The 13,565-nt window shown below is 38.1% G+C and overlaps 1 protein-coding gene across 1 annotated transcript in view; it reads right to left on the bottom strand.

Moving 5' to 3' along the window:
• The window catches only part of Fam227b (family with sequence similarity 227 member B), a 176,970-nt gene that overhangs the window by 148,044 nt on the left and 15,361 nt on the right, over positions 1-13,565 (bottom strand). The window contains exons 4-6 of the mRNA XM_055619228.1: positions 1,528-1,595; positions 1,120-1,155; positions 548-652 (exon numbers count right to left, since the gene is read on the bottom strand). Of these exons, the coding sequence (XP_055475203.1) occupies positions 548-652; positions 1,120-1,155; positions 1,528-1,595 (209 nt within the window). The remainder of the gene's footprint in view (positions 1-547; positions 653-1,119; positions 1,156-1,527; positions 1,596-13,565) is intronic.

The following is a 13,565-nucleotide window of genomic DNA, read 5'->3' as shown; positions in this document are numbered from 1 at the left end:
ATCAAGACTCTGGTGATGTTAGCACACCAACTGTAGTGAATTAAATAGAGTGACTCCCACAGGCTCATATGTTTGCAACATGGTTTCCAGTTGGTGAACTGTTTGTGAAGGTATGAGGTGTTGCCTTATTGGAGGAGTGTGTCATTAAGAGTGAGTTTTGAGGTTCAAAAAAGTTTGGTGCCATTCCCAGATAGCTCTCTCTGCCTTCTATTTGGGGATCAAAATATGAGTTCTCAGCTTTTCCTGCTGCTATGCCTTTGCTCTGTCATCACGTCATTCAAAACCATAAACCCAATTAAAGCTTTCTTTTGTAAGTTGACGTGGTTATGGTGTTTGCTCACAGTAATAGCACAGTAACTAAGATACCAACCCATTTTCTTCTGCTAAACAAGGTTAGATGCCACTAGTATTTCCTTCTGAATTTAATGTTCAAACAATCAGGTTTTGCTTAACATCTAACTTCTTATAGTTTCAAATAAGGGTCTGATTCCTTAAATCAGATTCTCAAGTTTTACTATAGGATAAAAATAAAACAATGTTTAGATACCTCAAAGTTACGGGTTCTTAAAACAAAAAGATAAATCTGTTTAGCATCCAAATGCCTGGGTAATTGCGTTAATTCATTTTGTCTGAATCCTGAGAAGTTGCAACCCTAGAAAAAAATGCAAATGTTGTTTAGTAAAAAATATTTCTCTTTTTAGTATAGTGGTTTTATATGACCTTAGAAGACAGATAAATATTTAACTGTCATTAAACCGAAATAGTTATTTTATGTTACCACATTAAAAACTATGTATTACTCCTACGAAAAACTTTCATATATGTTGTTTCAAGAAATTAAAAGCCTTTGCATATCTGTGAGCCAATTTTAAAAACAAAACAAAAACATATTTCCGATCCTATTTTGGCATATACTCAAAAGATCAAGTATTTTAGATAGGCCATGCATAAAGAAACAAGAACAGGATAGAATAGAAAGGATTCTAAGCCTGTTCCCACCTCTCTTTATTGGGAAAGGAAAATTTATAGTTATCGCTACATCTATAGTATTACAAGCATTCTTTTGGCCCTATATAATATACCTGGTATATAATCTGGCATTATAGAAAATCGAAATACCTCTATATTCTTTTCTGTCTCCATTTCATCTGAAAGCTGGAAAACAAAGTATATAAAGTTATAAATTAAAGGATTTTTACATTAAAGTCCCCCAAACAAACTCAACAAAATATTTATATTTCACAATAGTTAACAGAGCTTTGGTTCACACAATTCACTTATAAATAACCAAAGGAAGGGATACATAAAAACATTAAAATGAATCTCAGGTGTCTTATAGTGATGTGATGGTGTCAGGGCTCCAATATTGAGTGTCAAAAATACATATCTAGATTTTTTCAAGACAGAAATATGACTTAAAGATTAAAAGGAAATTTATAAAAGTGTTATCAGTTATCTGAAAACTATAGCATTTACATTTTCTAAGAAAATACTTTTTGAGGGATGGTAAAAACAGCAAAATCTTACCACTATCTTCTTCTGCTTATCATGTTCCTTTAGCAATGCCTTGTATTGTTCTAGATTTGCACACGAACCTATAAGTAAAAGGAATTGACAACAATGAAAAAATTCAAAAAACAAAAAATTCTAGGTAATTTAAATAAATTCTAGGTATTTAAAAAATTCTAGGTAATTTAAATAAATTATATATAAAACTATTCCGTGAAATCGACTGGCAACTTTGACAAGCCACATATCCTTAATAAATAATGGAACTATTATTTATCATCTGTTTCCTTTTGTTTTTTAAACTATCAAGCACACTTCACACATCTGTGGTACTTCTGTATCTAATATTTTACCTCAACCAATATCTAACAAACAAGTCACATTTTTCAAATAGTTCAGCTGTTTAAATTTAGCAATTTCAAAACTACTTTAATTCAATAAAGTGCACTTCTACAGTGCCTGGACCAGGGAACGATATGTGCACAGTAAGCTACTCGATTCAAGAGTTAGTTATCTCTGATATTCACATATTGAAAACAATGAATATATATATATATGTGTGTGTGTGTGTGTGTGTATAAATACCTATTTTTAAAGGAAGATAGTTAGAAGAAGATTTTTCCTATTTTTTTGCTTATATATATTTGGTCTATGAAAATAACGTATGTATAATATATATAAGCTAATACATACAGTTTATATATATGCATGTACAAGCCATATATAACTACAAACATATTAACTGTATGCATATATGTATACTATATATGCACCTTGTATCATGAAAATTTAAAATCATGACTTCAATACTAGCTTAAACACATTCTTGGACTTGAGGAAACTAAAGTCAAAAAGGATAGTACATATCCAAATGATATAACTAATCAAATTTATATAATGAACAGTACAGACTTTATAAGCACAGCCAGTATCATCATGTTCAAGTGTTCTGTGTAACAAGTTGATGCATTAAGTCATGAATAAGACAGTAGAGAAGCTAGCATGGAAATGAATGTTTTGGAATCTGTAGGCTCCAGAATCAGCAAAGGATGAAAGCTTTTCCTCCATCTAGATAGCTTGGTGGTCATCATGCATGCCCTGACTTTTGAGCTCACTTGTCTTCCTACTGTCATGTACCCAAGACCTGGTACTTCAGCACCCCTCTTTATCTTCTCCTCATACCAACCCTCAAGTAACTCAAGTAACAACTTAAATCAGATGCACAAGTACCAAAGGATAATAAAAGTAGTGTAAACCCCCCCCAATTTGATGCTCCCCCAAGTTACTAATTCCATAACAAACTGCAATGAGAATGATCTAGAAGATCTTTTGGACAAAGAATTCAAAAGAATGATTTAACTATGTTTAAACAATTTATAAAGGATATGAATATACTCAAAGAAAACAAAACAAAGAGATGAATGAAATATAGAAGTCATTCCAAGACAGAATATAGAGTTTAATAAAGAGGAAATTGATGAAGAAACTCAAATTGAAGTGATGCTGTAAATGAAACACTCAATAAGCCAAATAAAAACTTCAGTGGAAAGCCTCAGCAGCAAAAACTAAACAGAGAAACACTGGAGTTAAATGACATGGTGAATAAAATGAACCTAATGGACATCTACAGACCACTTCAGCCAAACACAATAGTCATTCTCCTCAACAGCCCATAAACTTTCTCCAAAATTGAACACAAGATAAAACATAAAACAAGTCAAAACAAATAAAGGAATGTTAAAGTAACATCCTGCATTTTTCTGACGATAGTGGAATAACACCAGATAACAACAGCAATAGAAACTAGAAAAAGTATACAAACTCAATAAAACAAACAATATTCATGAATGGTAATTAGACAAAGAAAAGATCAGAAAGGAAAAAAAAATCCTAGATAAGAATGAATTGAAAACACAACATGCTGAAATCTACGGGACACAATGAAGGCACTCCTTCATTGTGAAATGAAAGCTAATGTGTTGCAGGATATTTGTTCACACTGTGAACTCTGAGATTGTGTTATTTACTGGAAAAAACTGTTTTTAGTTGTGGTGTGGCTCAGTCTTAGCACACACTTTTAATCCTAGAACTTTCTGCTTGCATATCATAAACTAGATTAAATAAAGTCAACCATAGGTCAAGAGAAGCAAGCAACCAGTTGACAGGAAGTGAACTTAGGGTTATAAAAACATAGAGCGGAGGATGAAGTCAGGTGGATAGATAGAGGGACGCACAAAAAGTAGAAAGGAGGGACACTGAGTTTAAAGGAGTCTTTTGAGACATCATGGGAGAGGGAGATTCCTCAGCTGAGGAGGAAAGTCAGCTGGGTGCTTTCTCTGCCTCTCTGAGCTAGCAGGCTTTCACCCCAGCATCTGGCTCCCGAGTCTTTATTGGTTATATTGAATGATTGAGATTTTTTAAAAATAACACTAATGCTAAATGTAGAAAAACTCAAAGCAGTCTCATCAAAATCAGGAACAAGACAAAAGTTTCTACTCTCTATCCTCAGTATATTGCTTGAAGTGTTACCTAGAGCAGACAGAGACAAAAATAAAAGGAATAGAAATAGAAAAAGAAGTAATTCTTTAAAAGTCTTAAAAATTCTTAGTTACAGATTATATGATTATACACACAAGAGATTCCCCCAAGACGAATATTGTAGATCAGAATACTTTCAGCAAAGTGGCAGGGTACAAAAAAGAAAGGATACTGAAAATTATATAAAGGAGATAATCTCACTTAACACACACACACACACACACACAGAGAGAGAGACAGACAGAGACAAAGATAGAGAAGAGGCAGAGACAGAGAACAGGTGGGAATAATTCTAACCAAGGAAATAAAGGATCTCTCAATAAAACTTTTATGACACTGAAGAAAGAAATTAAGGGGGATATCAGCAGATGAAAAGACCTCTCATGTTCATGGATCAGAATATTCAATATTGTGAAAATGGTCAGTTTCAAAGAATATTCCAAGATGTTGGTGCCAATCACACACTGTGTCTGATCAGTACAGCAGAGACTGCATAGCCACCAACAGACTGAACTGTGGGCCCCCAAACACCAGCGTTTGCCTTTTCCAGGTGAGAGAAGACCCGGCGCAGTGAGGAAAACAGGGAGGTCTGATCTCAGGTCATCCAGCTAATCCCCTGAGAAGTTCCTGGGATCTGGCCAGAGTGTGGTCTCCATCATCTAGCCAAATGCCTGTGTGCTGTGCTCACTGTTCCAGACTGAACTGTGGGCCCCAAAACACCAGTGTCTGGGTTTCTCAGTTGAGATAAACCCTAAAGTGAGGGAAACAAGTTTTTCCAACCTCAGATCACCTGGCCAATCCCCGGAAATGTTCCTGGGTTCCCACCAGCACAGGACTCAGCATATAGATACATGCCTGCATTCTGCTCACATCAACCAGTGAATACATACTGAGTACCAGGCACGCAGCTCTAATCAAAGGGCTTCCTGAAGCCTGGGAGCCATGGAACAGCCCCAGACACTTCTTCAAAGCTCAACCTTTCTCCATAGGTAGACCAACCAAATCTCAGGGCTCTTTGGTTCTCCAAATTGGTTGCACCCAGAAAGCACAGTGACTGAGGACAATGTCAGGGCAGCTGCAGCCCATTAACCTCAGAGCAAGAAAGCCAATGGCAGGGCAGCTGTCCCTGGGACTTCCCCTAGTGAGAGGAGAGCTCCTGAGCTCCAAAAATGTCCAGTTACTCCACAGGATCATACATTTGAGGAAGGCCTCAGGCAATCCCCTGAGAAACACCCACCAGTAATCGACCATACACACCAATCTGAGGAGGGCTCCTATGGGAACATCCAGATTTTTGTCCAGGGCTCTTCCTGCACTCCCCCCTCCCCACGAACTCTGGAGGGCACCAGAAACTACCAGCTATCATCAAAAACAACCAGGATGGCTAAAGGCAAGTGTAAAAACACAATCAACAAAAGCCAAAATTATATGGAATCTCCAGAATCCCCATTTATCTCAATGCAGTCAGCCCTGAACACACTAAAGCACAAGAAAATGACCTTAAATCTATGCTTATGAAGATGATAATGAAGGAAACGAATAAAATCCTTAAAGAAATACAGGAAGATAGAGTCAAACATATTGAGGCCTTTAGAGAGGCCTGTAGAGAGGAAATGAACAAATCACTCAATAAAATTCAGGAAAATGCAAACAATCAGGTGAAGGAAATCAATAAAATAGATCATGATCTGAAGACTGTAATGAAAACAATAAAGAAAGCACAAACTGGGGCAATCCTTGAATGAGTGAACTTAAGAGAAGAAAATAGGAACTACAACGGTAAGCATCAGCAACAGAAAAAAGAGATGGAGGAAAGAATCTCAGAAGACACAATGGAAGAAATTGATGCATCCATCAATGAAAAAGTTAAGTCTAAAAAAATTTTTTGACACAAAACCTCCAATAAATCAGACACCATGAAAAGACAAAACCTAAAAATAATAGGAATAAGGAGAAGATTCCCATCTCCAAGGCCCAGAAAATATTTTCAACAAAATCACAGAAGAAAATGTTCCCAATTTAAAGAAAGAGATGCTTATAAACATACAAGAGGCCTACAGAACACCTAATAGACTAGACCAGAAAAGAAAATCCTCCTGCTACATAATAATCAAAACATTAAATGTACAGAACAAAGAAAAATACAAAAACTACAAGGGAAAAAGGCCAAGTAATGTGTAATGGCAAACATCAGAATCACACCTGACTTTTCAGCAGAGAACATAAAAGTCGGAAGGACCTGGACAGATGTCTTGCAAACTCTAAGAGACCACAGATGCCAGTCCAGACTACTATACCCAGCAAAATTTTCAGTCATCATAGATGAAGAAAACAAGATGTCATGTTTTTCCATGACAAAAACAAATTTAAACAGTGCCTATCCACAAATACAGCCCTAGAGAAGATACTAGAAGAAAAACTGCAACCCAAGGAGGCAAACTATAGCCAGGAAAGCACAGGAAATAAATAACTTGACTACAGCAAAAATAAAAGCAGACAAGCACACAAACATATTACCAAAATCAATATCAAAATAAAAGGAACAGTCACTGGTCATCAATTTCTCTCAACAGCAATGGACTCAACTTTCCAATAAAAAGATACAGGCTAACAGAATGAATGTGTAAGCAGGCCCCAACATTCTGCTGCATACCAGAAACACACCTCAGCCACAAAGATAGACAATATCTGAGAGTAAAGGGCTAGAAGAAGGTTTTCCAAGTAAACAGACCCAAAAAGCAAGCTGGAGTAGCCATTCTAATATCTAATAAATAGACTTTCAACCAAAATTAATTAAAAGAGATAGGAGACATCACTTTATACTCATCAAAGGAAATTTTCACCAAGAAGACAGCTCAATTCTAAGCATCCATGCCCCAAATACAAGGGCACCCACATTTGTAAAATAAACAATAATAAAACACATCAGTCCCCACACATTAATAGTGGGAAACTTGAACACGCCACTCTCACCAAAGGACAGGTCAATGAAACAAACTAAACAGAGGAAAAAAAATATCAAATGGACCTAAGATAGCTACAGAACTTATCACCCAAATATATAAGAATCTACTTTCTCAGTACCTCACGGAACCTTCTCCAAAACAGACCATATAGTCACAAAGCAAAACTCAAAAGATACAAGAAGATTGAAATCATCCCTTGTGTCTTATCTGACCACCATGGAGTAAAGCTGGACCTCAACAATGACAGAAATAACAAAAATCCTACAAAAGCCTGGAAACTGAACAACTCTCTACTCAGAAATAGCTGAGTCAGTGAAGAAATAAAGAAAGAAATTCAGGACTTCCTAAAAGTCAATGAAAATGAAGACTCATCATACCTAGACTTATGAGACACAATGAAAGCAGTGCTAAGAGGAAATTTCATAGCACTAAGTGCCTTCAAGAAGAAATTCGAAACATCTCATTCAAGGACCTTAATGGCTCACCTAAAAGCCCTAGAAAAAAAAGAAGTAGACACACCAAAGAGGAGTAGACAGCTGGAAATAATGAAACTCAGGGATGAAATCAGTAAATTAGAAAAAAAAGAGAACAATTCAAAGAATCAACAAAACCAGGAGCTGGTTCTTTGAAAAAATCAAAAAGATAGACAAACCCTTAGTCAAACTAACTAAAAGACATACTATCAAAATCAGAAATGAAAAGGAGATATAACAATGGACACCAAGAAATCCAATGAAAAATGAAGTCTTACTTCAAAAGCCTATACAGCACAAAATTTGGAAATCAAAATGAAATGGACAATTTTCTTGATCGATTCCACTTACCAAAGTTGAATCAAGACCAGGTAAATCAATTAAATAGTCCTATATCCACTAAGGAAATAGAAGCAGTCATCAAAAGTCTCACAACCAAAAAAGCCTAGAACCAGATGGTTTCAGTGCAGAGTTCTACCAGACCTTCAAAGAAGGGCTAACACCAATATTCTTCAAACCAGTCTACAAAATATAAACATTACCAAATTCATTCTATGAGGCCACAGTCACCTTGGTACCTACACCACATAAAGACCCAACAAAGAAAGAGAATTTCAGACCAATTTATATTATGAACATTGACACAAAAAATACTCAATAAAATACTCACAAACTGAATCCAAGAATACATCAAAGATATCATTCACCATGATCAAGTGGGCTTCCTCCCAGGGATGCAGGGATGGTTTAATGTACAGAAATCCATCAGTGTAATCCACTCATACATAAACAAACTGAAAGAACCAAAACCACATGGTCATCTCCTTAGGTGATGAAAAAGCATTAGAGAAAATCCAACAACAGTTCATGTTTAAAGTCTTGGAGATATAAGGGCTATAAAGCACATACCTAAATATAGTAAAGGCAATTTACAGCAAGCCTATAGCTAACATCAAACTAAACAGAGAGAAACTTAAATCAATTCCACTGAAACAAGGGACAAGACTATGCTGCCCACTTTCTCTGTATCTCTTCAGTATAGTACTGGAAGTCCCACCCAGAGTAATAAAACATGAAAAGAAGATCAAGGGGATACAAACTGAAAAGGAAGAAATCAAAGTATCAGTATTCACAGATGATATGGTAGTGTACATAAATGACCCGAAAAATTCTACCAGCGAACTTCCTACAGCTGATAAAACACCTTCAGCAAAGTGGCTGGATGCAAAATTAACTTTAAAAAAATAAGTAGTCTTTCTGTATACAAAAGACAAATGGGCTGAGAAAGAAATTAGGGGAGCAACACCCTTCACAACAGCACAAAAGACATAAAGTATCTTGGTGTAAGTCTAACCAAGCAAGTGAAAGACCTGTATGACAGGAACTTCAAATCTCTGAAGAAAGAAATTGAAGAAGATATCAGAAGATGGAAAGACCTCCCATGCTCATGGATTGGTAGAGTTAACATTAAAAATGGCCATCTTACCAAAAACAATCTACAGAGTCAATGCAATCCCTATCAAAATACCAACATAATTCTTACAGATTTTGGAAGAACAATCCCCAACTTCATGTGGAAAAACAAATACCTCAGGATAGCTAACACAAAAAAGCTTCTGGAGGTATTGCCATCCTTTATTTAAAGTTATACTGTAGAGTAACAGTAATAAAAACTACATGGTATTGGTATGGAAACAGACTGGCTGGAGATCAGTGGAATTGAATCAAGGACCCAGAAATAAACCCACACACTTACAGACACTTGATTTTTGACAAAGGAGCTAAAATCATACAATGGAAGAAAGATAGCATTTTCAACAAATGGTGCTGGTCTGGATATCAACATGTAGAAAAATGCAAAAGTATCCATATCTATCACCCTGCACAAAACTCAAGTCCAAGTGGATCAAAGACCTCAACATAAAACCAGACACACTAAATCTTTTGGAAGAAAAAGCAGGGAAGAGCTTTGAACTCATTGGCATAGGAGATAACTTCCTGAACAGAACACCAACAACACAGGCTCCAAGATCAACAATTAATAAATGGGACCTCGTGAAACTGAAAATCTGTAAATCAAAAGACACTGTCAACAGAACAAAACGACTGCTTACAGACTGGGGAAAAATCTTCATCAACCCTACATGTGATATCCAAAATATCATATCCATATATTTTGGCTAATATCCAAAATATATGAAGAACTAAAGAAACACCAACAAATCCAATTAAAAATGGCATACAAAGCTAAACCAAGAATTGTCAACAGAGGAATATCAAATGCTGAAAAACCCTTAAAGAAATGTTCAACATTCTTAGTCATCAGGGAAATGTAAATCAAAATGACTCTGGGGGAGGGGGGGGCAAGATGGCGGCGCCAGGAGAACACTGTGTCTGAGAAGCAGGACAACACTCTCTGCACAGCAACCAAGAGACTGAACTCTGGGCCCTAAAACAACAGCAATCATGTTTCCCAGGTGAGAGGAAACTCCCACGGCGTGGGAATCAGTCGGGTCCATGCTCACCCAGCCAGAACCTAGAAGAGATCCCGGGTCACAGAGGCACTAGGTCGCCAGACCAGGGCCACACACCTGCGTGTCCCGATCACTTTCCCAGGCTGATCGGTGGGCACAAAAACACCAGAGACTGGTACTCCCAGTATCGAGAAAACCCACGGGGAAGGAAAGTTGCGAGACTGGTCACAGGTCACCCAGTCTTTCCCTGGAAAAAGTCTCGCAGACCAAGGGTACCCACCGCCATCACAACTGAGCTCCCGCCGCCACCATGGAGAGTGGCTGTGTGCCCAGCTCACTAGTACAGACAAGCTGCGTGACCCAGTGCAAAAGAGCCTGAGAATCCCTGTCAGGAGAGGGCCCCACAGGGAAGGAAGAAATCGGGCTGTCTTGGGTCACCCAGGCTTTGCCTGGGGAAAGTCTCGCAGACCAGTCAGTACCTGCCGCCATCACTGATCCCGGTCCAAGCGGGGAGCACAGAGTTGTTGGGAACCCAGCTCCCGCAGACTAGCAGGCAGGCACGCACGCCGCCAGCCCAGAGACCTGCTTTGTACCAACTATTCCTTACAGACAGAACTGTGTGCCCCAGGACACCAGAGTCTTGGAGTCACTGTCTGGAGAAACCCTCACAAGGAACAAGGAAATAAGCAAAGGGGATGGACTTAGGCCACCCAGTATATCCCCGGAAAAGGTCCCCCAGACTGGCCCAACCCAGGGACCTGCTGTGCCCCTGCTGTTACCAGGAGAGCAGTACTCACCCGCCACAGATTACCCCTTGGGTACTGGGGCACAGAGCCCCAACCTCAGACCTACAAAAGACTGGGAACCCCTAGATCAAGCCCCAGATACTGCTCCAAGGGGCAACCAGTTATCCCTAACAAAACTGACCAAACCACGAGACACACAGGTTACAGCAGCTGATCACTAAATTTACAGCAAGAAACCCAAAAGCAGGGCAGCTATCTCCAGGATTTCTCCCAGTGAGAGGAGAGCCCTCTCGACTAATAAGGACCACAGTTTTCACCCAGGTCTCTATGCCTGAGGTGAGCTGTAGCAACTCCTGAAAAACACCCGCCATCCAGTGACTATACCCAAAAAGCTGAGAAGGCTTCTTTCAGGAAAAGCCATCTTCCTGCCAAAGGGATTCTCTCCCCCACAGGATTCCAGGAACCACCAGAAACTAACTTCAAACACCTAAGATAGCCCAATGGGTAGAGGACAGCGTAAAAGTTCAACCAACAAAAGCCAGAGCAATATGTCCTCTCCAGAACCCAGTTATCCAGGGGCAAGTAGCCCTAGACACCCCAGCATAATTGAAATTCAAGAAGATGACCTAACATCTATGCTCATGAAGAAGATAACAGAGGAAACAAATAAAATACATAAAGAAATAGAGGAAAGTGTAGCCAAACAGTGTGCGGCCTTTAGAGAGGAAATGCTTAAATCACTGAATGAAATAAAAGAAACAGAGGATTGGTCAAACAAACAGCTGAAGGAATTGAAGGAAAAACAGGAAAATACAGCCAGACAGATGAAGGAAATCAACAAAATGGCTCAAGATCTGAAGATAGAGTTGGAAAAAAAAAACAAAACCACAAATGGAAGAAATTGTGGAGAGAAAGAACTTAGGGAAGAAAGCAGGAACTACAGAGGTTAGCATAACTAATAGGCTACAAGAAATGGAAGAAAGAATCTCAGGTGTGGAAGATACAATGGAAGAAATAGATGTATCTGTCAAAGAAAATGTTAAATCTAAAAAATTCCTGACACAGACTGTCCAAGAAATTCAAGACATCATAAAAAGACAAAAGCTAAGAATGATAGGAATAGAGGAAAAAGAAGATTCCCTGCTCCAAGGCCCAGAAAATATTTTCAACAAAATCATTGAAGAAAATTTCCCCAACTTAAAGGAGAGGCCAATAGGAATATAAGAGGCCTACAGAACACCCAATAAATTAGACCAGAAAAGAAAATCCTCCCGCCACATAATAATCAAAACAGTAAATACACAGAACAAAGAAAAAATACTAAAAGCTGCAAGGGAAAAAGGCCAAGTAACATATAATGGCAAACCCATTAGAATCACACCTGACTTTTCAACAGAAACTATGAAAGCCAGAAGGGCCTGGACATGTATCATGCAGACCCTAAGAGAACACAGATGTCAGCCCATGCTACTATACCCAGCAAAACTCTCAGTCCTCATAGATGGAGAAAACAAGATATTCAATGACAAAAACCAATTTCAACAATACATACACACAAATCCAGCCTTACAGAAGACACTAGAAGGGAAAATACAACCCAAGAAAACTAGCTACTTTCAAGAAAACACAGGAAATAACTAATCTCACTACAGTAAAACAAAAAGCAACCAAGCACACAACTGTATGACCAAGGCAACATCGAATTAAAAGGATCCAACAGCCACTGGTCATTAATCTCTCTCAACATCAATCGACTCAATTCTCTAATAAAAAGACACAGACTAAAAGAATGGATGAGTAAACAAAACCCAGCAATCTGTTGCATACAAGAAACACACCTAAGTCACGAAGATAGACATTACCTGAGGGTAAAGGGTTGGAAGACAGCTTTCCAAGCAAAAGGACCCAAGAAGCAAGCAAGAGTAGCCATTCTAATATCTGATAAAATAGACGTTCAACCAAAATTAATAAAAAGAGATGGGGAAGGACACTGCATACTCATCAAGGGAAAATTCCACCAAGAAGACATCACAATCCTGAACATCTGTGCCCCAAAAACAAGGGCACAGAGATTTGCGAAAGAAACATTGATCAAACTTAAACCACACATAGATTTCCACACATTAATAGTGGGAGACTTCAACACCCCACTCTCAACAAAGAACAGGTCAACAAAACAGAAATTAAACAAAGAAACAATATCTCTAACAGAGGTAATGAATTAAATGGACCTAACAGACATTTACAGAATCTTACACCCAAACACAAAAGAATTTACCTTCTTCTCAGCACCTCATGAAACCTTCTCCAAAATAGACCATATAGTTGATCTCAAAGCAAACCTCAGCAGAAACAAGAAGATTGAAATAATCCCTTGTATCCTGACTGATCACCATGGAATAAAGCTGGACCTCAACAACAACAGAAATAGCAAAAAGCCTACACACAAATGGAAACTGAACAACTCATTACTAAATGACAGCTGGGTCAGGGAAGAAATAAAGAAATTAAAGTCTTCCTAGAATTCAATGAAAATGAAGACACAACATACCCAATCCTGTGGGACACAATGAAAGCAGTGCTAAGAGGAAAGTTCATAGCACTAAGTGCCTTCAAGAACAAATTTGAGACAGCTCATTCACGCAACTTAATGGCTCACTTAAAAACCCTAGAAAAAGAAGAAGCAGACACACCAAAAAGAAGTAGATGGCTAGAAATAATCAAATTCAGGGCCAAAATCGATCAATTAGAAACAAATAAAACAATTCAAAGAATCAATGAAACCAAGAGCTGGTTCTTTGAGAAGATCAACAAGATAGACAAATCCTTAGCCAAGCTAACTAAAAGGCAGAGAGACAC

Source organism: Psammomys obesus, unplaced genomic scaffold (assembly GCF_907164565.1).
Source record: "Psammomys obesus unplaced genomic scaffold, mPsaObe1.curated_primary_1811, whole genome shotgun sequence".
NCBI lineage: Eukaryota > Metazoa > Chordata > Mammalia > Rodentia > Muridae > Psammomys > Psammomys obesus.
The sequence above is the reverse complement of the archived record's forward strand: the minus strand, read 5'-3'. Positions and strand labels throughout refer to the sequence as shown.